The 27,318-nt window shown below is 38.3% G+C and overlaps 1 protein-coding gene across 1 annotated transcript in view; it reads right to left on the reverse strand.

Moving 5' to 3' along the window:
• Nucleotides 1–27,318, reverse strand: part of ARHGAP15 (Rho GTPase activating protein 15) — a 621,892-nt gene that overhangs the window by 211,472 nt on the left and 383,102 nt on the right. Inside the window, exon 10 of the mRNA XM_082658330.1 lies at nucleotides 13,138–13,236. Within this exon, the coding sequence (XP_082514456.1) occupies nucleotides 13,138–13,236 (99 nt within the window). The remainder of the gene's footprint in view (nucleotides 1–13,137; nucleotides 13,237–27,318) is intronic.

The following is a 27,318-nucleotide window of genomic DNA, read 5'->3' on the forward strand; positions in this document are numbered from 1 at the left end:
TAAATGTTACTAGCTTACATTTATATTTGTATTTATACTTTTAAACGTGCTTTTCAGATATCAATAAATATCTTTCATAAAAAGTCCTCAGTTGGGGTAATAGAGCTACATTCCAGAACACGCGCACGTGCGCACGCACACACACACACCCCGCCCACCCAGCACCAACCCAGGCAATCTGCCAGAGTGCAGCTGCTGTGAAGGTTTTCCTTTAGGGCAACAGCAAACTAGCTCACCGCCCTGCTGCCCTGTCCACTCCTTACCACATGGTTCTTTGCTGTATCTTTAACTTCCCCTCCTACAGTGAGGGAACATTTCTTCAGACTGTTTTATTGCCAATACGTTTTTACTTTGTATGATGAAATGAAACAAGGGACTGGTTTCATTAGAAGGAAAGGTAAACAGAGCATTAATTAAATTTGCTGATGATACTAAATTGGGAGGAACTGTGGACATCTGTGAAGACAAAAGAATCATACAAATGGACTTCAGGAGTTTAGAAATACGAGCAGGAAATAATAAAATGAGATTCAGCCTTAAATAATGCAAGCTAATACATCTGGGAAAAGATAATCAGAAACATGGCTATTCAGTGGATGGTAGATGCCTGGAAAGTGGTGATGGTGAAAGAGACCTAGGGGGTGATAATGGGAAAAATTATACACAAACTTACAGGGAAGTAGGCACAATGCCTGGAGGTTTATATATAAAAAACATAATTTTTTGAACCAGGAACATGATAGTTCTACTCTTATGACACTGGTAGGTCTCAAAAGCATTAAATTTCTCTTTAGTTAGTTGAATCTCTCAGGTTTATGAAGCAATTTAACACTGTTTGTTGAGAGACTGGTTTCTGCCTCTTAAGGATAAGCAAGTCAGTTTTGTCTGAAACCTGTCCTGAACACCAGGGTCATTGCTCTATTTTTGTTCTGTCTTATCCTATTAGAGATTATTGCTAATATGGTATGTCATATAGATATAAACATGGATACAGACTGAGGTGGATATATATACACATATCATACCATGATGCAAACGCCAAACAAAACAAAACAACTCTTTTAAGGCAGCTTCTTTACCTTTCCAGATAATGTAACTTTACATTGTGTTTTAAGAGACATTTAATCACTATCTCTTCTAGCAGTTCAATGAATCTTCAGCATAGAATTTTTTTTTAATATCTTTATTGGAGTATAATTGCTTTACAATGGTGTGTTAGTTTCTGCTGTATAACAAAGTGAATCAGCTATATGTATACATATATCCCCATATCCCCTCCCTCTTGTGTCTCCCTCCCTCCCACCCTCCCTATCCCACCCCCTCTAGGTGGTCACAAAGCACTGAGCTGATATCCCTGGGATGAAGTGAGACAGTGGCATGGACATATATACACTACCGAACGTAAAATAGATAGCTGGTGGGAAGCAGCCACTCAGCATAGAATTTGATTCTCTAAGGATGGATGCTTGGGTGGATGAGTGAAAAGAAATCTTGGATAATATCCATCTATTCATCCATTTAATCGTCCATCTTGACTGGAACCCCTACATATGCCAGCTCTAGTGTGCTGAGCAGTGAGGAGGCAGGGATGAACCAGACCGTCTCTAGACTCCAGGACTCACATTCTAGGTGGGGAAAGGGCTATGAAACCAGCCGTTATGGTTGCATGCAATAAAGGCTATGTTGGGGAAGCAAAGCTCTTACTGGAACACTGTGGAGAGGGGTGGCTACTAATGTTCAAGAGACCACAGAGAGGTGGTTGAGGGTATGAGTCAGAGAACATTCATTGTTGAGGGTGACTCTGGTGCTATGCCCAAGAGGATCAATCGGAATTTGGCAGGTAAATGGGTATGGAAAGGGTCTTTAAGGAGAGAAAACAGTTCATGGAAGGAATATCAGCCTTTGGAAAACTTCATGTATTTGGAGCATAGGAAGCCGTTTATGAGGTTATAAAGCTGGAGAGTAGACAGAGGTCATATGCTTCTCCTTTTTATGGTAATAACTAGTATGGTATTTTGTTTATCCTGATGGGAAGGCTCTCAGAAGGGATAATATAATCCTATTTATATTTAAGAGGGATAATTTTGGCAGCATGGAGAAGAATGGCCTGGGAAGAAATAAGAACAAAGGCAGTGATATCAATTAGAGGGTTTATCTCAAAAGAAATTATGGGAGCACAATTAAGGCCATGGGAGGTGAGAGGAAGAATCAGCTTCAAGAGATAGTATGGGCTTCCCTGGTGGCGCAGTGGTTGAGAATCTGCCTGCTAATGCAGGGGACACGGGTTCGAGCCCTGGTCTGGGAGGATCCCACATGCCGCGGAGCAACTGGGCCCATGAGCCACAACTACTGAGCCTGTGCTCCACAACAAGAGAGGCCGCGATAGTGAGAGGCCCGCGCACCGTGATGAAGAGTGGCCCCCGCTTGCCACAACTAGAGAAAGCCCTCGCACAGAAACGAAGATCCAACACAGCAAAAATAAATAAATTAATTAAAAACAAAAGTGCCAATGCCACCGTGGATGTGAGGATTAAATTAGTCAATGCTTAAAAAAAAAAAAAGAGATAGTAAAAAAAGTACAGATCATTTGATCTGATGAAAGATGCTGTACATAATGAGAGAGAAGAATTTAAGATGTCCAATGAATTTCTTTTTAGGGCAATGGGGAAATAGTTATGAATCCACTGACTGAATTAAAGACTAAAGGAGGAATAGCAGGTTTGTTGAGGAAAGTTTTAAGTTCAGTTTAAAAAAGTTGAATTTGGAATGCCAGGGAAAAACTCAAAAAGGGTTGTTCCTGGACCTCAGGTCTGAGTATAAAAAGGTAGCTTGAGGAGGCTTCCCTGGTGGCGCAGTGGTTGAGAGTCTGCCTGCCAATGCAGGGGACACGGGTTCGAGCCCTGGTCCGAGAAGATCCCACATGCCGCGGAGCAACAGGGCCCGTGAGCCACAACTACTGAGCCTGTGCTCCGCAACAAGAGAGGCCGCGATAGTGAGAGGCCCGCACACCGTGATGAAGAGTGGCCCCCGCTTCCCACAACTAGTGAAAGTCCTCACACAGAAACGAAGACCCAACACAGCCAAAAATAAATAAATAAATTTATTTAAAAAAAAAAAAAAAAGTAGCTTGAGGAGTCATGCCCGTTTAGGAACTTTAAAGTCATTGAAGGAATCATTGAAGCTTTAGGGGCATTGAGATCACACTGAGAGAATGAGTAGCACGAAATGTCAGTCAAGAATTAAATCCAGAGGAAATGCGTGTTTTTATGCTGTCAAACTCTAGGCCAGACACATAGGCTCCAATACTATGCTATGCAATTTCACATACATGCCAACTGCTCACCTTTAAGACAAAAGTAAAGAAAACTTACCACAGTGATTACAGTGCTGTTGGGTGTCTCACCACTCTGTAGGGATACTCAAGAGTTAAGTTATTAGCCCAAACTGTCAAAAGTGCAAAACATAACTTGAAGAGCATTATGTTTAAAACAAGAAAGGTAATAGTCCTCCTTTAATGACACTGGTGTATTCTAAGTCTTTATAGAGCTTTTGATAGTGTCAGCAGAGTTTAACTTTTTTCTGCTGTGAAGTAAATTTTGGAGAAAATGCAATCAATATCCAGTAGCAAAACCATGTCAGAATGTAGAGGATTGGTATCCTCTGTTCATTAGTTTCAAACTGATAGGTCTGTGTCGTTGACCATATCTTTCTTATTTCAAATTCTTTGACAGAATCTGTAAACTCAAAATCTATCTTCAAACTAAGAATTTCCTGATATTTACATAGAAAAGAAACACTAAATCAGGAAGGTGAGATATTCACAGGGAAGTAAACTAACACAGAGGAGCACCAGCATGGTATTCCAAGTCTGAATTAAAGGAAAAGATGTGGTGCTCAACTTTCTGTGTGGTTATGGGACCTGAGCCTATGCCTGACCATTCTCAGACATGTCACTTACAAGTCATAGTTGCCATTCAATTACTAAATGAAAAACAGCAGGCTATTGGTGTTGAAATAATGCCTAATGGGATATGACTTCCTCTGATGAAATGAGAATGGATGTTCTATTAGCTGCGGAACTTAAACGTGCTTTCCAAAAATTGATGAGCATAAAATCTTAAAGTAAACATAACTTCGAATGTTTAGCACAGCTGAGTATCAATGGGAAAGAATGATGTCATTTAGAATATAATATAATATCATCAGAAATGGTTTAAATGTTTAAAAGAAAGATTTGCAAGCTACATTATTCTCTGCACATCTTGTAGCTGCCTTCAACCAACAACTGCTGGTCATTCATCTTTTTAGTTTCAACCATTTGCAGGTGTAGCAATGGAGTACAACTTTCCAATCAAGATTTAAACAATGTTGAATGCAATTCAACCATTCTTTCATCATTTATTGAGAATTCATCATGTGCAAGGCACTGTGTGAAGAGTTAAAAATAAATCCATGCTCCCTATAGAAAGGAGCACACAATGTACTGAAGGTGATGTCTTAAATACTTTCTTTCTATAAGTGGTGCTTTCACCCTACATCTCAGGGCATTCTTATTTTCTTAAAAAGAGTACGACTTTACATTTTGGGTCTATGGTCTACTAAAACCTCAAGAACTCTTCCAGCAGTATCATTTCAGACTTATTTTGGTTTTGCACGGTCAGTTTTTCTTTTCAAAGCATCCTGCCCTTGGTTTGTTTGTTTGTTTGTTTGTTTGTTTCTGAACTGAAAATAGAAGTGGCTTGAAGAGTATAGAATTTGGCAAAAGGAATAAAACTAGCATAGAAAAGATTATTTAAACACAGGAAAAACATTTCTAACTCAACAGCCCATTAGACTATAAGATAACCTCTCATAGAGTTCAGAAGAATCTCTAAGACACGAATCTATTAAGGAGATGAGTAAATTACTTTAAAACATCCTGTAGAGGAAAATATGCCACATTCAATTATGCAGACCAATGCAACTATTTCTCCTGGAATCTGTATGTCTCTTTTACGGTATACACAGATTAATGATTAATGCTTAAGTTGGACACACTTCATCTGAAAGTGTGAAAATTCTTTGGAAAAGGCAATTTTTTCTAGGCATTTAGAAAGGGAATGTTATTCATTAGGAAACCCACAAAAGAGTATAAAATTTTGGTCTTGTTCATAGCTTCCTGAATTAACTTAAGGCTTCTCAATTATCATACATTTTTAAGCTCTAGGGAAATGCCTATCAAAATATAACGTATATATTTTTGTTCAACCAATAAAGAATAGATTAATTCAAAAAATAAAGTGACACTCTTGTGAAAGTGTTGATAATTTACTTTTTCATCAATTGGTTCACATTATGCAACAAGAATAAAAAAAATATTTAAAAACTACAAATCCATTTTTGAATCCCAAGGCAACAAATATCTGAAAATCTCTAACTGCCTTATTATTAGTGGTATTATTATCACTATTACTCCCATTTTTTAAAAAACTGAAAGCTTTCCAAAAGCATGTGATTTTTTTCCTTCAACATTTGTAAACACTTGCTTTCAGGCTTAAACATCCTGCCAACTTTCAGCCAAGATTATTTTTATGGTTGAACTATTAACTTCTGAATATTGGGGTTTATAATGGACAAAACTCCCAGACCCAGAACTCCCATCATATAAATGACACCACTAAAGGATAATTTAGAGTACTGCATCTTGACATGTTGAGGTGTTGCATTATTTAAATCCTCCATCCACAACAAAAGGCTAATTTCCTAGGGTATTAATTTTGGCTGTGTTTCCTTCCAACTGACTCCAAAGGAAAAATATGTTAAGAACCTAAACTTTAGAAAGGGGATGGGAGTGGGGGCAGAGGTTGGAAATTAGACTCAGGCTTTATCTAGGAAGAGACATTATTTATTCGTATGCATTCTGGACTCAAAAGTGTGGGAATATCCGCTGACTGATTTGACCAGGGCCACATTGCTGGATACGTTAGATAGCCTTTCTGGTTATTGAACTGCACATTCATTTCTCTGTTAACTTCTGTTAGTCTTAAGCTCTCTTTTTTTGATAATAAGACTGTTGTGTATTGCTCAATGTAGATAAACTCCATTAAATGTCACTAATAAGTACAGTGAACTAATTCGTAGCCACGTCTATACACAGAATTTGTGAACATTCAGAATTTGTGAACATTCATGGCAAGACTTAACTGACAAGCATTTTCTGGAACAGCAGTACGTTTCTCTGGAACAGGGAAGTAGGCATTAGGTAACTATGGCAGAGATGGTAACTGGTGCAATAGTCTGTCTTCTCTTCATTACAGACCTCACAAGCAAGTCTTTTTATCCATATTTGTTTTCTTAATTGCAAAACACAGCTTTTTTCTCTCTCTCCACCTTGTCATCTCTGATTTCTTTTGGTTGTCTTTTCCCAGTTTCTCTTTTATACTCTCGCTGGCTGTTTCCTGTTTACTCTTTTTTGATTTTTGTCTTCCCCTCTAGCCCTGAATGTGGCTTTCTTACAAACACAGAGGCCCCAGCATGACTACCCCAAAGAGCCAATTCCAACTTGAACCCACAAGACTACTGCTGTCAGGAAGGTGGCTGTCATTGGTTGCATTAAAACAAAACATAAAACACCAAAAACGCTAAACTGGACTTGATTTTAACTCAGAATTAAAAACTAAGGAAAATTTGCTGTAAACTTTCACGGAGTTTCTTGGAGGATCATTGCTATTGTAAACGCATGTGGATGCCTAACTTTAGGCATAAAAAGCAAGCACTTAAAAAAAAAGGAAGACATAGGTCAGTGCTCTTAGAAACATTTTTGTTCAGTCCACAAATATTCTCTGGGGAAAAAGGAATACTGCTTATCTTGAACTCTTGATTTTATTTTTTGAACATGTCATTTTTATCAGTTTGTTTTGTTTTTGTTACTTTTTTTTTTTTTTTTTTTACTCACTGCTTTTAAAACTAGCAAGCAGAAGTCCCTCTGGAACAAGATAGAATCATACAAGTTTTCAAGAATCTCATCACAAACTAAACAGTACAAATTACACATTCTTCATGGAAGTATCAGCCTTTGGTGCGTGCCTGGATCCAACTATAATAGATTATCCCAAAGTGGGAAAGAATGAACAGGACAAAATTAGCAGAACTGGGAGCAGAGCTTGTCTAGGGAAGGCATTATGATCTGCCCTTCAGGGGTCTAGATCATCAGGCAATGGGAATAGACCATGTAGTTTTATTTTTGCAAGTGAACACTTGGTAGTATCTCAAGAGGCAGACTGGTGCACTGAATGTTGCCTGTTCTTTTTATAATAAGTACGTACATGGGCATGCCTTACTTAATTTGCAAGTACATGTTAAGCAAGGCATGCACTATATATAATAGTAAATATCCATGAATTTACGTATCGTCCTTGTTCTGAATTTTTATGACTCGGTAAGTATACTCCTGTGTAGGTGTACAACCTTACCTTCTTATGATATTAATACATACGTCTAAATAAATACTGACACAATTAGAGAAATAGATTTCATTTATAATGGCATGGGATTCTTAATGTGTCTTTCTCTCAAACTTCACGTTAACTGCAGCTGAATTACCAAAAAGAAACAGTTAAGGTATAATAATAATCTTAGCCATTCTTTCTCCAAGTTGCTATAATCTACCCAAAGATAACTAATTGTTCAAAGTAAACATTCCACTCTGACCACAAAAGGAATCCATTACACAAACATATAATTCACAGTCATTTTTAGTGGGTTGTAAACAGTTTGGAATGAGCATAAAATGGGACAAAAATCAAAGTGAGCATTTTGAAATGAAAAAGTGTTTGCTACAAAAGGTCAGTCCCTTTGCTTGGCAAACTATGTAGAAAAGCCTGGGAAAATGCTGATCACACAAGCAATGAAGGAATTTTAAAGCCAACAGCCTCCTTGTTTCTTTAAACAGACATCGGAACCTATAACTGGATCCTGTCAAACAAACGACAGTAAAAAAATATAACAGCTGCTAAGAAGTCAAGTAGAGAGATAAAGTTTTTGAGGCTAAGGACCTTCTCAGAAGTAGACTAAAGGTCTTTCTTAAATCTTTAAGCAAGGTTATGGATCCCAGGGTGGCTTTTAGGCACCAAGTCAAATATGTAATTTTGTGTATCATTCTTGTCATAGTATTTTGTGTTCCAGAAAAAAGAAAGAGCAAAATTGTCAGTTAGCATCTGCTGAGGCATTCTGCAAAGTAGCTTATAGCTGGAATCATCAAATTTGGAAGACCTGGTATCACTGATTTTTAACTGTGGTAAAGAAAACCACATAATATAAAATTTATCATTTTAACCATTTTTAAGTGTACAGTTAAGTGGTGTTAAGTGTGTACACATTGTTTGCAACAGATCTCTAGGTATCATTTTAATGTTGTTAAATAGTTCAGGGGCATAAAAATCAGAACTGGGAATCATGGAGGAAGAATGAGTTGTTAAACCATATTCCAAAGGATGAATGCCAATCCAAATGTAATTTAAAAATTGTTTTAAAACCAGCCCTATTCCTTTACAAACAAAAATATATTCAATGCATAAAAATACATTTAGTGTAGAAACGTGTTCATACATTTAGTTAACTCCATTATTATATAAAGGAAGTCTTTGGCAATGTATGGTATTGTTGTGTAGAAAAAGGACTGGTTCATCATTTATGGCATGTTCTTTTGGGTATCTCACACCAAGTGACTCCTTGTATTGTGCTGTCACAATGTGTCAAGAAAATAACCTGGGAAATAGGCTGTAATTAAACTTCTGGTCTTATCAGGAGGCTAAAACCAGAAGAGTATGTGTTTTATTATTCAAGGTTTATAATGTCATTTAGAAATATATTCTAAATAAAAATTATATATATTCGTTGTTTTGGTTTTATTTTTTTGCGGTACGCGGGCCTCTCACTGCTGTGGCCTCTCCCGTTGCGGAGCACAGGCTCCGGACGCGCAGGCTCAGCGGCCATGGCTCACGGGCCCAGCTGCTCCGCGGCATGTGGGATCTTCCCAGACCAGGACATGAACCCGTGTCCCCTGCATCGGCAGGCGGACTCTCAACCACTGTGACACCAGGGAAGCCCCAAAATTATATATATTTAAGGTGTACAACATGATGATTTGATATACATAGACACAGCAAAATGACCAACTAATTAACATATCATCTCCTCACATAACTACCAATTTTTGTCTGTGACGAGAGCACCTGAAAACTACTCTCTTAGCTTATTTTCAGTATTCATCACAGTATTGTTAACTCTGGTCATCATGCTCGTATAGTAGGTCTCTAGACTTATTCATCCTGCATAACTGCAACTTTATGCCCTTTGACCAAGATCTTTCCATTTCCCCCATCCCCTATTATGCCATTTTTAAGCTGACAAACTTCTCCTATTGTTTTTTTATTATTACTGTAGTGGTTGTTCTTTCTCCTAGCACAATATCTATTCTTTTCTTTCACAGCACTTATCACAGTTTGTTTAATGTATATCTGCTCTATATTCTCAGCTGGTAGTATGGAGACTGACACAGAGTAGGTACTGAATAGTTACTTACTGCCGAAATGCAATAAAAACTAGTGTCTGTTACTTCAGTGAGTGTTTACAATGCCGCACACACTGTGTGCCGTTCTTTCCAAATATCAGTAACTGGTCTTCACAAAGAGTAGCCAGTCAGTTACGTAGTTTTCATATAAAAAACTATGGATTAAGGTCTCAGTACTAATTATACCAGTTTAGTACTTTGTTTAGTTCATGTCTCCTAGGTCCTTGTCTCTAAGTGACACAGGTGACCCTATTTTTAAGTAAGCAATTTCTAGACACCTTTGAGGTCATCATAAACTACAGAAAGTATTTTATAAAGCACTGAAGACTGGACTTCTCCCTCTTTGGATCTACACACCACCAGTGTGGCACAATGTTATCCTCTCCAGGCTTGTCCCCCCAGACCTCAAAAAAGTATCAGATGATCTCCTGCTTTTAGTCAGTTTACCATATGTATTGAGCATTAGCTGAACAATAATTCAATATTTTTGCAGAAACTGCTCTGGAAGAAGAAACATAAGTTGAATTTTTCATTGGCTACTTATGATTTCACATATATATATATAAAATCTAAAACTGTAAAGGCAAGGCAAGGGAGAATGAACCACTTGGAAAAGCTCTAAAGACTAACACACTCCTTTACAGTTTGCCCTCCAAGTTTTCTGTATGTTTTCTAGGCTGAGCAGACAATGTCAGAAACCACAGAAATAACTTTAATCTAGTTATAATAGTTGGTAAGAAGGAGAATGCTCTGGTGGTTTAGAGGAATAAAGGAAATCCAAATCAAGATAAGGAAACATACTAAACAAGTGATTCGCTAAATTGGTTTACATTCGGCTCACTAAGAGATTTCTTTCTAGGTAGGTCCAAGAGATGCAAAATTTAAAATGTAACTAATACCACTGTACCAGTGATGAATAGAGAATGTATCTTGTGCCAAGGGCTGGGTAGGATTTCCCTGTGGAGACTAGAGGAGCATGGGCAAACTGGCTCTGCCAAGTGCAAGTAACTAACTGAATGAATGAATGGAGGAATGAATGGATAAATGGTGAGAAATGCCCTCCTGATGTTGTTTCATTTGAAATCAAGCATGTAAGAAGCATTAAAAAAATCCAGCTACAGTTTGTAAATGATTTTTTTAAGGTGGGGGAAATAACCTCAAGAAAAAGAGAGAGAAAGGAAACAAATATTTTTTATAACAGCTGATGTGCTGCTGTAGTGAGGATTGAGACCATTTTCCTAAGACTGTGAGAGTAAACACACAGTTTTCATTAAAAGTGCCTTTCCCATAACTGGTCCATAAGCATTTCCCATGACTCTGCAGTTAAGTATCTTGGCTGGAAGAGGATCTGGCCATTAGAAGGAGGGCTCTAGATATGCAGAGTCCAGCCGTGCTGAGAGACTTGGCACCTTTATATGCTACTTCCTAACAACAACCCCAGCATAAAATGTCATCAGAAGCCTGCATAAACATTGGACTTAGATTCACATAAATTATTTCTGTCCTGAGGTGCTTTATGCCAAAATTTAGTAAAAACAACACTTTGAGTAAACAGAATTGGCATATCAATGTAAGAATATTAATCCAACAAATGATCATAGACAAATATAATCAAAAGCACACACTTGTAAATCGTGCAGTGATGTGAGAGGTTTACCTTGTGTCTCTGAGTTTTTGTTGAACATTTCCATACAGTTCCTTCAGGCTGACATTGCCAAAATGCTTTGAATTATCAGTTGCTTTATGGAATTGCAGTCTTTGAGTTTCATTAAAACACTTAGGAATTATTTTAATAATCATATGTGATTAGTGCCTGTTCAGTGCTGAATCTACCAATTCATTTTAAGAGTAAACATTGGGACAATGAAATATAATGCCAAATATGATTGCCCCTGTCAGAAAATACATTGTCTTATTTTATTAAAAATCACCAACAAAATACCATGAACAAAACATACAGTTTCTATTTATGGGCATTTTCTATTCTGCAATACCATGGTGTTTGCATGCCACAAGGCTGTATCTAGCAGAGTTCTCATTTTGCCTGGGGTATGTACATAAATAGAGAGTTATAGAACCCTTTTTTTTATGGGCACACATCTTATTATGTACAGCTTCCCCCAAAGTCCTATTTGGATTTTTGCTAATATAACAGTGCTCACACCATCAGTGCTGAGTATTTATAAGAGAATGAAGATTTCCTGAAAATGATGATAATTTAACTATTAGCAATAATGGCATTATAACATTTTCAGTGATCCATTTGGCTTTAAGTACTTATTAAATAATATTTATTCCTAAAATATGTACTTACAAAATTAAATGAGATTGCAACATACAATAAAAAGACAATTCTCTCTAAACTCCAATTGATTCCATTCCTCACAGATACCTCTCCTTGTGTTCATTCTGCTTTTACTGTTTTCTCCTCTCTCTTTGAACCCTCAGCTCTTCTCTCTGATGTGTTGATATGCTTTTCCCCAAAGCTGCTCACTTTATCCACTTTCTCTACCCACTCGTCCCCTTCTTGTTATTCTCTCATTCCCTACTGACATGGGAATAATAGGATCCCAAGGCTGTCCTTACAGTATAATCAAAGTATGAATTTCCAGGAGCTGGAAATTGCAGACCATTTTTATTATGTTTCTATAATAAAGCCAGGTAACATCGAGAGAATTAAAATGGCTTTTCCCTAGCAGATAACTTGGTAAAGATTTCTTCCCTTGGTTCTATTGTTTTAAGAGACTGGGAGCTGAAAAGGGGAATAGATTCACCACTTCTTTTTCTGGAAACACCTCTGTCTTTTACATGATATATATTCCCCTAGATCCTGGGAATATGTTGTAAACTTATAACAGATGGTGATGAAGCTTCACGTTTGTATACAATATATTTTTTGGGACTCTGAACCTACTGTACGTATCTTTCAGGGAAAATGACCTTGAATGAATAAAGTCATAGTCTGAAGGAAAAACACCCCACAGATAGACTAGCATAGAAATGATGAGTCAAATGGGTTTTGTTTTGTTCCCCTCAGTAAGATGAAATAATTTCAAATGGAAAACAGAATGTTGAAATATAGGAATCAAAGGTCATCTGAACACTGGAGGTGTGTCTGTTAATTGTTCCAGGAAAACCAGTTAGGCATATTCTGTGCTGAACAGATACACGTGGAAGATGGAATATCACCATGTGCAAGTAGAAACGCTGTTTGCTTCACTTGGGTAATGTTGGGGGCTTACCAAAATATGTTCTGGCACAAAATCTACCAGCATGAATGTTAGGAGGGTTCTAACACTGTGAGTGCTGATATTTTATGAATGTTTTATCACTGGCGAGAAAACAAGAAGTTTGCAATTGAATCAACAACATGTCAGACAGAAAAAAATATTAAAAAAAGAACATTAGTGGGAATTATTGATGTCCCTACTGTGAAAACAAACTGAAGTTAATAAGAAACTTGATCCTCTTAACTGATTAACAAAAGTCAAATTTTAATTTCATAGCTTGTCAGTGCTGTTAACTTGAGCACTGGTTGTGTAGAGGGTACAGTATTGGGGGAAATTGCTGTATATTCAGTTACCCACCTCTTTTTTCGACAGCTTCAATGCACTGCTTTACAAACCGCGGAACTGTGGAATTTTCACGTTCACACACTGTGTGCAGATGAGAGCCAAAAATTTGATCTGCAAAAGAAACAAAGATGAGCTTCATTAAAATCCAAGCTTGCGTTGTTCTTTAATTTGATTCTGTTTCCATATCCACTGAATGATGAAATCTGCATCTTGCATAGGAATCGATTTTTTGCTTTAATTCCAAAGTGTCTATTGCAGACATACAAAGACCATAACTCCCTTCTCTATGGAACAGGACTCCGGCCCCAGAGAAAGAAAACTAACACTCTGCCATCGATTAGGCAGGGATGACTGAGTAATTTATAGTCTCTCTGGGCTTAACTTTGTTGTCTATAAAATAATGACAAGGAATTAAGACAACTTCTATAAAATAATTAATCTTAGCGAATTGGTGTCTTAGTGTTTGAGAACAAATTTGTCAATGGTTATCAAAATTATGATGTTGTTAGTATATGCAGAAGATTCACCCTGTGGCTCAATGATATTCGAAGAAAGGAAGTTCCCGGAGACTTACTTGGAAGTGAATTTCTTCACCTCTCTCCTGCCTTGAATGCCCTTCCTCTTCTCTAATCTAAGTATCCCCTTTCTTTTAGGGCTCAGCTCAGATGGCTCTTTCTCCATAAACTCTATCCTTCCTATCTCAGCTTTATGTCTCCTGTAACATAGGTTCTTTGGAATACCAGTTCTTCAGGATGTTAATAGGCGATTTTGGGGAAAAAGCCTGTAATCAAAAATGGTTTAGCCACATTGGGTTAAACAAAGTTAAACAGGTTTCTTTCATGTGTACTTATTTTTAGAGCCTGTGTTATGCCAGTGTGCACTGGGAATCTCCAGGCGGGACTGGGGGATGCATTATTTCCCAAACTTATCTGAGTAAGATCCTTTTATTTCAAAGGGCATCTCTCCAGACTAATGTTTCCCAGATCACACTTTGTGAAATTCTAGCCTAGCCCTCTCATTTGGAACATGATTTATGTTACCTTGCATTGTGTATTTACACTTATAATATATGGAATGTATTTTCTCCAAGCAGATTCTGAGTGCTGCATTGCTTATATGTTCTTACGGTCACCAGTGCCTAGCACAAATTTGGGTCCACGGCATTCACGCAAAGATTTTTTAAAACTGTGTTAAAATATATGTAACATAAAAGTGTCCATTTTAACCACTTTTATGTGTACAGTTTAGTGGCATTAAGTACATGTGCATTGGTGTGCGACCATCACCACCATCCATTTCCAGAACCTTTTTAAACAGCATAGATGTTGATTACTGATAATGAAACAAATATTTAGTAGGTTCAAGGGCTTCCCCTCTACCACAGAATGAAATCCAATTCCCTAACATCACTTCCAAGGCAGTAAACGACCTGACCTTCCACCAATTAACTGATTTCATTTGCTTCCTCTCTACTCTTTCCCGCTCATCACTTGCCTGCCACCACTCTGTCGACGTTGCTGATTCATGCTCTGCCGCAGGGACATTGCACTTATTATTTCCTCTGCATGGAGCTCTATTGTCCTAGCTCTCTGATCAAATGTCACCTTCTTATTGTAGCCTTTCCTATCCACCTTTAAATAAAACCTGGCAACCACTGCCAATAGAACTCTCCATGCCGCCCCACCTTACTTTTCTTGGAGCACTTTTCTCCACCTGACATATTAGATTGATATGTTTACTGGTTAGTTGCTTCCCTTGCTTAGAATGCAAAACCCAGGAGAGTAAGGACTATTCCTATTTCCTTTATTACTGGATCCCCAGTAACTCGACAACGTTTGGCATACATTAGAAGTTCAATAAATATTTATTGAATTATTGACTGTAAGACAGCATCTTAATCATCAGTGGAGGTCTTCAATGCATTTAAAACATATTTTTAGCAGAAGTGGGGAGAAAAATATAAAATGCAGCATAACAGAATGCTAAACGATGCATTATTACAAAGGGGTAGTCAACATGGACTGTGGTGAGACTTCAAGAAAGTCACGATTTTCATCCATTTCTCAGAAAAGGTGATGGCCTGAATTGAGAACTTAGCAGAGAGGGAAAGAATTAAGGCTAAAACACCAATAATAATGTACTTCAATATGGAAATGTGCATTTTTTGCAAGAGAGAGAAAGAAGATAAGCTCAAAACACAGTAACATAGTGTAGAGAAGTGGGAAATAATTATAGGTATTTCCTTTGAATAGCTGGTCAAGTAACAAAGATTTGTTCAAAAACAGTGGGTCACCACTATAAGAAAGGATAAAATAAAATATTACTTAAGAAAAATAATCCAAAACTTCATATTTGATCATTTAATTTGGCCAGAGGTTACAGTCAGGGGGAACTGTTATAGAGTAGAAAATCCTTTAATAGTAATCATAATTCAAATGAATTTCACAAATATTTATTATCTTCTATACTTGTAGTGATGAAGTAGGCATATTAGGTTGTGAAAAAGATATCAAGAGGTCATAATACTGTAGGGCTGAAAGAAATATTCAAATAATATAAAAAATAGACTATAACAGGTATCATAAAAGGTACTCAGTGCTAAGGAGGATGTTCTATAGCATCGAGTTTTTTGTGTCATGTAGTGCAGATGCAGTGTTTGGTGGGGGCAGAGTGGAGGGAAGTTTATGAGATGGAGATCATTCCAAAAAGATAGATTCCTGAATGGAGTGGTGTTAAAATCTGGAGAGAGGTTTCTTTTGTTTGTTTAATTTTTTTTCTTCTGATAGGTAGATACAGGAAGATGAAGATGAAGGCATTCTAGTGTATTTACTGTTTCATTCACTCAGTTATTTGCCAAAAAAAAAAAAATTCTGAGTGCCTGCTCTGCATCAGGAACTAGGAATGGCACTGGTAACACAATTACCAAGACTCAATTCCTATACTCTAAAAGTTTCTTGACTAGTGCGGGCATCATATAAGTAAACAGGTAAGAACATATCGTGAAAAATATTATACCTGGGGAAGCACAGATACATGTGGCAGGGCAACCTGAACAGCCTTGAGTGCACATGGAAGACTTACCAAAGAAGAAATGAATCCTCGAGGATAAGTAAGATTTAGATTGGAGAGGTAAGAAAAAGGACAAAAAGGGCATTTGGAGAAGATGGAGGAGAGGCAAACAAACACATCAATGATGAGAAGAGTGATGAGAAGGATGTGGTGTGCTGAGAAAAACATTCACTCTTTCTTATTTAGAAAAATCTTGATGTATTAAGCTTTAAAAGGAGATGAAGATTATGTTATGAAGAGTCTTAAATATTAAGTCAGGCAGGTAATTATTTGAGAGTGTGCAGATACCATCGATTTCTTATACACATGCTATTCCCCTCCCAACTTCTTTCTTGTTTTTTTTTTTTTTTTTTTTTTTTTTTAGAAGATGTTGGGGGTAGGAGTTTATTAATTAATTAATTTTTTTTTGCTGTGTTGGGTCTTCGTTTCTGTGCGAGGGCTTTCTCTAGTTGTGGCAAGCGGGGGCCACTCTTCATCGCGGTGCGTGGGTCTCTCACTATCGTGGCCTCTCTTGTTGCAGAGCACGGGCTCCGGACGCGCAGGCTCAGCAGTTGTGGCTCACGGGCGTAGTTGCTCCGCAGCATGTGGGATCTTCCCAGACCAGGGCTCAAACCTGTGTCCCCTGCATCGGCAGGCAGACTCTCAACCACTGCGCCACCAGGGAAGCCCCTTCTTTCTTGTTTTTAAAGTCCACTCATAAGACAGAACCTGAAAGTGTTCTCCATTGACTTCTGTTTCCCCTGTAGCTTTAGTTAGTTTAAATTAGATAGTTCTGGTTGGTAAAATGTAAGGGAACGTGACTTGGGAATCTACAAGAGAAGATTTTTTTCCCTGATAAACGGAGAGGGGTATATGAAGACATTCTTTCTTTCTTCCTTCCTGCTTTGAACATCACTGTGCAATCATGCAATGCCTGGAGCTACTGCTGCAATCTTGTCACCACGAGGCAAGAAGCTTGCAAACAAAAGCTAAACATGATTAAAAAAGAAGGTACAAAAACCTGAGACCTCAACAATATTGTTGAACTTTTAAACCTATCCTAAAACACATTCTCTAGACTTCCTATTATATGAATATAAGTATAATAATAATTAAATATAATATAAATAATTTTTAACTGGGTATTCTATCACCTGTAACCAAAAGGTTCATAAAAAAATGGGGGGCACAGATAGTGGGGAAGACTGAACACAAAGAGATTTGTTAAGAGGCTAATGTGATTGCTTGGGAAGACCAGAATCAGGATAGGCTTGTGGTAAATTTAATCATCATTGAGAATTCATCTCATCTTCTCTAAGTTAGATTCATACATTCACTACCTCTGCCATCTGCCTGTGTAGTAAAACTCACTAGAGTGGGCAATATTTTCCTCATTTCACTGCTATAGGGCTTGGCCATATGACTTGCTTTGGATAACGTAGCATGTGTAGAAATGATGTGTCAATTCAAGACTGAGGCCTTCAGACACATTACAGATTTCTACTCATCTCCTTGCTTCTTCACTATTGCCAAGACAAGAGTTTCCCTGGGTAGCTGCTGCGCCTTCAGTCTGGGCTCCAGAGTAAATACATATAGCACAGAACTGAGGTCAACCCTCAGTGAGGAGACAAGTCCAGTCAGACCTACAACTTAAAGCAGAGCTGTCCATTCAAGCCTGCCGTAGACTGACCCACAGACACATGAAAAATAAGTGCTTTTTGCAGTTTGCCACTGAGATTCTATGTTTGTTTGTTAGGCATCAATAGCTTACTGATAAAGATGATAATAGGAGTCTGGATTTTTGGTGATCTAAGCTATGCTGTGAGAATGAAAACAGAGTTGACAGGACATGGAAACCAAAACTGGGGAGCAAATAAATAGAGAAAAAAATCTAAATTTGGTTAGAACGTGGAAATATGCATTTGTTTAGAGTCAATCCTAAGAAGGAGTCTCAAAGGAAATTTCTCTCACCTTAAAATTTAAACTCATTATGTTTTATGTTATATTATGGCATTTCTTATTATGTATTCTCTCCAGATCAATTCAATTCTATTTAATTCAATTCAGCAAATATTTCATAAGCACCTACCATATGCAGGGCATTGTAAAGAATGCAAAGATTGACATTCATCCATAGCTATCTATTACATGCCCACTGTTGTCCAGACAGTGTGCTCCATCCTAAAGATGCAATGATCCATGAAGCATGATCTCCCACAGTGTAGGGGGAAGAACAGCTCTCAAAACCAGTTATAATATGATGTGATTAGTGCTATTGCAAGGACGCTCAATAATAAATAGCGAAGATATATTTAGCCAGGCAAGGGTCAAAGTACGTTATATATTTTAACTTATTTAATCTTTATAACAATCCTTAACACTTTGGTGGTAGATACTATTACCATCCTGATCTTATAGGAGAGAAAAATGAGGCACAAAGATATTGAGTCGTTTGTTCATAGTTACAAAACATCAGGCTCTGGGGAAAAAAAAAAAAGATAAGGACCTGAACTAAGACAACGAAGAGATGGGATGATTCAGTGGGATTTGTAACTGGATGCGGGAGGTGAGCCAACCCACCAGGCAAAGAGGACTTTCAGGTTTTTTGCTTGGTTGAAGGAGACTAAGATGCTGAAACCTGAGGGTTTGGAGAAGAAAAGAGAGATTGATGTTTAGAAGTTAGGATAGCATTTCAGACCCAGCAAAACACTGATGGGATATCCAGGTGAAATTCAGAGACTATTGCTGATCATAAGGAAAATGGCTTTCATAGAATGAAACTGAGAAGCAGATGTTTGTGGTAAAGATTTGAAGAGAAGGTAAGAAGTAGAGGTAGCAAATAGACCCCCTTTTTTAGAAGTTTAGTGGTGGGAATTCACTAATTATAAGGAAAGACGGGACTTGGGGAAAGATTTTCATTTGGGGTGGATAGGAGAGAATTTCAATTGCAGAGTGTTTCTGATTGCCAGAATGCTCTAGAGGGGGTGAGACGCCCTCTTGGCTGTTTTTGGTTGCTATAATGCCTGGGGTGGGGGAGGTGTGCTACTGCCACTTACTGGGTGGTCCAGGTAAGTGCAGGCAATCCCTCACTGGGAGAGAAAACAATCCCTCCCTGATTGCCAGTAACGCCCTGGTGAAAAAAGAGCTTAGATATGTTGAACTTCATTAGATAGAAGGGAGACGTTTGCTTTCACTAGTTACCAGAAAGGTCAAAAAATTCCATCTCACTTATATCCTGTCTTTAAAGTGGCTATACTTACCCAAGAAGGTATGGCTCTGTAGTAGAAGGACCTAGCCTTTCAGGTAAACCTGACTGAATCAAAGGTTGTCATGTGGCCCAAGCTGGGTCAGTGCAATTTGTCCTGCAAAAGTTTTAGAATTGGGACACTATAGACTGAGGTGGCATCAGAGACACTACCTGCTCCAGGGATTTGAATTGAAAGGTCGTCTAGATTTAGACACTGCAGGGCAAAAGCAGCCATTTGGGGAGATGGTGATGTGCAGTGAATGAGTGTTACTGAAGCTAATATGCAGACAGAGAGGTGAATGAAACAGACACACCTCAACTTCTCACTTCCTGATGCCTAGGCACCATATATGGTTGCCATGGGGTGCATTAGAAGTTAGAGGGAATTTCAGTTTAATGCAACTAGACAAATTTGGCTAGTACGTGGATAGCATTGTCCACAAGGTTTCGAAGAGGGCTTACAATCACAATAGAAAGGACTAGCCTTGGGAAAATAACTAAATGAGACCCCCTGTTACAGATGATGCTGGTTAGGAAGAGTATGTTGTATGTCTGTTGGTTTTGCTGGCCCTGGAACTATTCTTCTATCCTCCGGTAAGAGCACCCTGGTTTTCCTTTGGGGATGATACTTTCTCATTCTGCTGCCATTTGTTTTGAGTAGTGCTGACCTCACCAGCTCCAGCTCCAGGGATGAACATGCATTTCCTCCCCCGGCCACAGTAATCGGTTCAGACATGAACACATGACCCAGCTGGATCTGGGCAAGCAAATCCTGAGGCTTCCTTTTTTTAGTGCTGCTGGGAAAGAGGAGCCCTCTTTCTATAGGATTTGGTAAACTATGAGGATATGAGTCTAAGCTTCTAGAAGTTATATTGCCAGCTTCTGGGAAAACATACTGGAGAATGAAGCCAACAGAGTGGAAAACAGCTGAGGGATGGAGGAGATAGATTCGATAGCATTTTGTGCCCAGAGGTCCAGTCATGCCTGAAGCTATCCTTGTCCCTTGGACTTTTCAGTTAAGTAGTCCAATAAATTCCATTCCTACGTTTGCAATTTGAATAAGTTTCTATCAATTATAACTAAAAACCAACTTGACTACAACATTAGCCTTCAACATTACATGGTGAATTATATAACGTGGAGGAGATGGTGTTATACATGAAACGACTTTGCAAAGTCAAAAGTGCTATATCCAAAGGAAGTAAATCATAGAGATTTAGCTTAGACATCATTGTCCAATTTAGGGGCTGCTGTAAGATTGCCACCCATCTGTAACTCTGATACAGTCCAGAGTTTGATACACCAAGGAAGACCATTAAATTATAGGAATGTCTTTGAACCACAGAACCTTCTTTCTTAAAACCGTGTAAAGAAAGGGGGAGGGAGAGAGAAGGTGTTTTGTTTTCTTGGCAAGCATTGATGACCTAGCTTTTGCCCCCTAAACTTCCATGCTTGCTAGGCTGGCACAACATTAAGGATTGTTTCTGCTTTTCCCCTCCTTATGGTATTCCAAAAAAGGGAGCAGTCCCAGAACCCTGAGCTCCCGGCTCCCCATCTATAGTCCCATCTGTGGGCTCACTGGTAATCCTTTATTCCTCTCTTAACAACTTTTTGTATTTAGAAAACACCTCTTGCTAGGGGTGCCAATATTTTCAGAATGCTCTGCACATGCCTATGGCCTTGGCTGGTGTGATCATTACATCTTTGTTCTCCTGCTTCAGCGCTTGTACCAGGGGTGGCAGGCAACACATTGGTTGGAGAAAATCCATTTTCTGTAATTTTTCTTTGAAAGCATCTTTTGGTGAGAAAAACAAATAGACCTTCCACATGACTGCACTTACAAATCACGTTGTTTACATAATGAATTAGAGTTTAACTAGGGAATGGTGGTTTTTAATCTTTAAGCTCTCAAACTTTTGACCGATTTAGTTAGTTCATCAGCATAACCAGGTTAAGCCTCCCAGATCACAAATTAGCTTCACTCTCCCTCATCTCTGCTATGTATTTTTTGACAAAAAATGAAAAGAACACCCAGTAATGGGATCTTTGTCAGTTAGATTCCAAATGAATCAAAACTATGAGGAAAACTACTCAATAGAGGCAGTTAAATGTTCAAATAATGTGACGGTGTTATCATCATTTATGCAGGGAGACAGTCTCCACATGCTTTTCAAAATGATGTTATTCTGCTTTCAGGACAGAGGCCCATTGCGGCCACTCTAGTGAATTTTAAAGAAAAAGCAAAGCACCTAGAACTACATACATGAAGAAATAAAGAGGGGAAGAGAAAACAACAACAAAAAACTGAACTGTTCGCACACACACACACACACACACACATATTGGATAATTATTTTGGTAATGAGGCATATTCATCAAGGATTTTGGCTACAATAGAAAAAAATCCACTGTGGCTATCTTAAGCAAAGAAAAATTTATTCAAATGATGGTGAAGGATAGGGGTAGGAGGAAACTCAAAGAATTTACTGAGAACTAAAAGTAATTTATAACTGAATCACTTTGCTGTACACCCGAAACTAACACAACATTGTTAAGCAACTATACTCCAAAATAAAATAAAAACAAACAAAAAAATTAAAGTAATTTATTAATTCCTCAAAGAAAATACTGGAGGCGAGGGACCAGTCTTGGAGATGTTTAATCCAAGGTTCTCGGGAGATCCACGAAATAAGAAAAAGGAAATAGAGCAACTGCCTTGTAACTTTGAGAGCTGGGTCAGGATGCTATACGCATTGTCACCTCCACCACCAGTGCTGTCCTAGCGACTTCTGTTCATCAGTTACTCGAGATCTGAAGTTCCAATAGACAATGTCCAACGGGTTGAGATTTTGTCTAAAAAATGGGTTGAAATGAGAAAAAATACAGCCCATGTAGCTTCCATAGTAGGTAGCATTCACTTGGAAATTTTCTCCCTCTGGACTGCCACACACATGGGCAGATCATTTCCCAATAGGTTGCTATGAGGGCAGGGCAGTGGAGAGTGGAGGGCTAAAATAATATTCTCAACACAGGTAATTTCAGCAATTTCACTGATTTCATCTTTTGATTTTAAACTGTAAGTGACATTTGCTTTTTGTTTTGGGAGTAGGTTTCCAGACCAAAACTTTCAGATTGCTTATGAGGGAATCGTATTTCTATCCTTATATTTTCTCCACTTCCATTCTTACATTTTTCTCTTCCTCACCTTTAAAATACCCACTATATGAGCCCCCATCATATAACTTTCCCACAACTTTACTGAATAGTTTTGGAGAAATAGGTGATTTAAGTTAAGAACTATAGTTTACTGATGGCTTATGTCTTTGAATTAAGATGCGGAAAAATACGTTTAATGCTAAAACACTAGCACTGAACTTAATCTATCTTAAGTGCTTCGGAAGGTACTGCATTGTCTTATGATGTCTCAGGGCTTTGATTAAAAATATCAGCTACTGCTTTTTGTTACATAGATATCAAAAATTGGGCTGATACTCCGTTGAGTCTCTAATATACACTGAAAGTAAATCTCTCTCATTGCCTTGTTTACTTGTGATTTCTTTTCTCATAAGAGGCAAGTACAGGGAAAAGCTTAATTATTTTAACTTTTAGGTAGTTTGGAATCTAAATAAATAGGAATTTAAAGTATATACACTTCTGTGTATAGTTCCCCCCCACATGTTTATTCATATTTTTGGATCTCATCTACTAACAGACTTTAAAGTCGCTGGTGGAAAATGATAATGTCTACTCTGGAAAGGCTGGCCTGGAGGAAACTGGCTTAGGCTCTAGAGAGAAGATCTTCTCAAACAAGGGTAGGCTGGGGTCTGCAGCTTCCAATAGACATTAGACAGTTGGCTGCAGGGGTGGCATCCTTTGACAAGATCGGCCCAAAGATGAGTGTCAGAGACAGGCTAGCTGCCATCCAGACGGTATGGTGAGTTCTTCCCCAGTCCTTTCCATGTTTTCTCCTTCTTCCCTTTTCAGGCTTCCAGCCATCGCCACCTTTCACAATTTCACCCTCAACCCCAAACAATGCTTCTATGAAGTACCTTTTGGACCCTTGCTTTAAGCTCCTAAACTCATTAAAAATAGATCTCAACTCAATTTTGGTCCAGTTAATGCAACGGACACATTGGTGGGTCCACTAATCAGGAAGGAATTTGTATCTTAAATGAAGAGTTTATTAACCCAAATGTAACAAGGAGAATAAAATTTTTCTGTATTTGTCTCCCCTAGGCAACACTTTGCCCTATACTTCTCCTTACCTCTGCTTACCCAGAGCAGCACAACACACGAATTACACACATACACACACACACCCTCCCCTTATATGTGTGTGCACAGAATCACAATACTAAAGAGAATGGTTTGACCAAGTGAATGTTACTGCATTTTTGTATTCATCCATTCAATCTATCCATCCCTGAATATTTTTCAGTGCCTTCGGAGGATGGAATAATGAACAGAACACTCTCTGTCTTTACACAGCCTGTATGTAAATGGAGGAAACAAACACATAAAGACATTAACATGGAATGCAATGTCAGATGGTGATAGGTGCTATGAGAAAATAAAGCATGGCAGGGAGATAGAAAGAGAGAGGTGTTGTCAGGGCAGACATTTGCTAGACAGTGGCATTGAGCAGAGACCCAAAGAAGTGAAGGCATGAGCCATACCAATACACAGGCAGAGCATCTCATCAGAGGAGTAGCAAATGGGAGTAAGTTGCATACCCTGGAGAAGCAGCAAGAAGGCCGGTGTGGCTGGAGTGAAATGATAAACAGGAAGTATGGCTGAGGATGAAACTGATAAGGTAGCCTGGGGGACAAAGCAGGTAGGACCCTATAGGTCACAGGAAGGGCAATAGATATTATTTTAAGTATGATTTTATTCTAAGTAATTGGAAATTATTGAGCAGGAAAGTGACTTAAAGTGATTTATGTTTTTAAATGATCTTTCTAGTTGCCATGTGGAGGTTATATGTAAGGGCGTCAGGAAAAGAAGCAGAGAGGCCAGTTAGGGGGCTGGTGAGATAGTCCAGGGAGAGATGATAGTGCTTGGGTAGGGTGGTAACAGTGGAAGTAACTGAGAGTGGTTGAATATAGAATATATTTTTAAGGTGGGATTTGTTGATGAGAGTAGAAGAGACAGAATAGCATGGAGGGTGACCCCGCCTGGCAAAGAACAGAGGTATTTCCTGAGGTCGAGAACACATGGAAGCCATTCGGAAGCCAAGGGTTGCTCTAGGTAAATGTGAGATGTCTACCAAACATCCTAGGAGATGTCAAATAGATGTTTGAACGTGCAAGACTAGAGTTTCAAGGGTCTGGAGTTTGAAGCTGAAGTACTAAGTTTGGAAAGCTTGCAGATGGAATCTGAAGCCACAGGGCTGGAATATTTCAGCAATAGTGCTCAGTAGTCTGAAGGAGAAGGAAAAGAAAAGAGAAGTCCAAAGACTTAACATAGGAGTAGCCCAACACTGTGAGGCTGGTGGGAGGAGCAGGCTCTACCGAAGGAGCACCCATGGGCAGAAGACTTTCCACAAGAAGGATGAGAAATTGTAAATAAATAGCAATTCTAAAACCACTGAAAGATTTCATGTCCTGCTTCCTTTCTTTCCTACCCTCTTTTAGGCAATAACAAAGCAGAGCAAAGTAAGGTGATCTCTATCTACCAGAGATAGTTCACAGTCTCCTTGGAAGGTATTAAAATATTCAACCACTGAAATTACAGTTTGGGGATAAAGAAAAGAGAGGACTAATTCAGAATGAGGAAGACAGGGATGGATTTATGGAGTTGGTAACTTTGAGATGGAGGACTAAAAATGAATAGAAGTTTACAATATAGAGTAAGCTGGAGAAGAATATTCAAGGTGAAGGAAGCTTTACACAGTAGAACAAGATCAATGTAATTTCTTCCTCTTTCCTATAGAAATAGATGTACTTCTATTGCATCCTATTACACTCCCTTCTGGATGCCAAGTGAAATATATATGAATGAGTGAATGAATGAATGAATAAATGAATAAGGGAATGTATAAAAGAAAGTGACTTTTATGTAAAAATTGTGCCACGGTCACTTGAGTATGAAAGAAATATATTTCAGTTTAGTTTGCATTAGTGCATTTTGGATGACTGACATGGCCAAATTTTGCTTAGCAAAGACTGATTATTTATATTTTGGGTTGACAATACTTTCTGGTTTTCCTTTGCCTGTCCTCATTTTATTAGAATTACACAGGGGTCTACAAAAGGAAAAGGGAATAAAATTCAAAGATGTCAAACTTTGCTACCTTAACCTTATTTGTGTACATTTTATGTTTTTAAAATAGAAAACTGTCCATGGAATTCAACTGCTCAAGCACACAACTTACTGCAATTATTCTGAAGTTAAAACTTTTATAGGTTGGGTTGTCTACTTACTTTACTTAGTAGGAACTTCACTGCAGTTAAAATTACTGTGAAATCAGTACTTTTATTTCTGTTTGAGTGATGAGACTAAGGAGAAAACTTGATACATAAAATTTATTCAGATATTTGATTGAATTAATTCTAAATGATTTAATAAAATTACCTTTTTAGCTCAAACAAATATGGACTAAAGTTGGAAATGTCATTCAGTGATCGATAAAAGTTGAAAGTTTCTTCTAGGGTGGAGAAGGTGTGGAAATTTTGAGTCACTCTGGATTTAAGTAAAATCTAGGAAAGAACAATGTACTTTTCCAGATATCAGCATAGATTTGTTAGAATCCCAGGTGGTAAGACTTCAATTTATTTGCATGAATGCATAGTTCAATAAGAAAAGATTCAAATTTAGTTGGAGTAAAACTGCTTAATGATTTCAAATATTACGTGTAATATATTAATATAACGGGTCTGAATATCTATAATGGAGTCTCTTTCATTTGGGTCTTAAGGGTGTTCTCACAGCAACTAATGCTGAGTGCTAGGTACATGCTGAAGCACCTAAGAGGAAAGCACTTTAGGTTAAAAGCACTTTCTCTTCTCAGCCTCGGGTTAAAAGCTATTTTAGGATTCTGTTAAAGGCATTCTTTGGTCCTCAGCTTCAGCTTAAAAGCTGCTTTGAAGAAAAGTGCTTTGAGGCAGGTAAAGGATTTTATAATAAACCATATTAAGAGCTGGGGAATCGTATGGTTCTCTGGAAGTGTTGGCTAGCTCCATGGAGGTGTGGTACATACTCTGCGCAGGTTTGCCTGTTCCCTGTGGTCCACGGATTATTTTATGCAAAGAGACTGAAAAACATTTCCAGGAATATAATTGGAGAGAAGGGGTTATGAGCCCAAATTTAGTAGTCCATGATGTACACACTTCCGAAAACATTTTGTCTCTTTTGGGTTTCCAGTCAAACATGGTGTGTATTTCTTTTTCGGCCCTTACTGCAGAAAGCAACTATGCAGTAACGTTTCTAAAACACCTTATCCTGTCCCGAAGCTGTCCACAGAAATGAGTAAATAGATATCTCCCTGGGAGATGCACTTTGCATATTGCACATGAAGATGCAATATCAGTTTATTTCATACTCGTTATTTATATAACTTTCCCAGCTAACAGGGCCTCCCATGGGGGGATGGGCACACTTCAAGATAAAATGGAGTACCTCAGTTGGGTCTGCCTACTGAATTGGCAGAATCATGGTCACCACCCAGATGTCTAATTGCAGGTATTGATATTCGTTGGTGAAAACACAGTGACTTCAGAGGAATTTTGAGCCTGTGGAGGTCAATGGGAATTCTGAGAGATGGCAAAATGGTTCATGTAACCCAGTTGAGTCCCAGGGAGTAGATCTGAGTTCTGTTGAGGAAAGGGCCTCAGACAGTATGGAAAGAAGCTGTTTTCTCACTTTGTGAGATTCAATGCCTAAGCGCTATTACTTCAGGA

This window comes from Grampus griseus, assembly GCF_964374135.1.
Source record: "Grampus griseus genome assembly, chromosome: 7".
Lineage (NCBI taxonomy): Eukaryota > Metazoa > Chordata > Mammalia > Artiodactyla > Delphinidae > Grampus > Grampus griseus.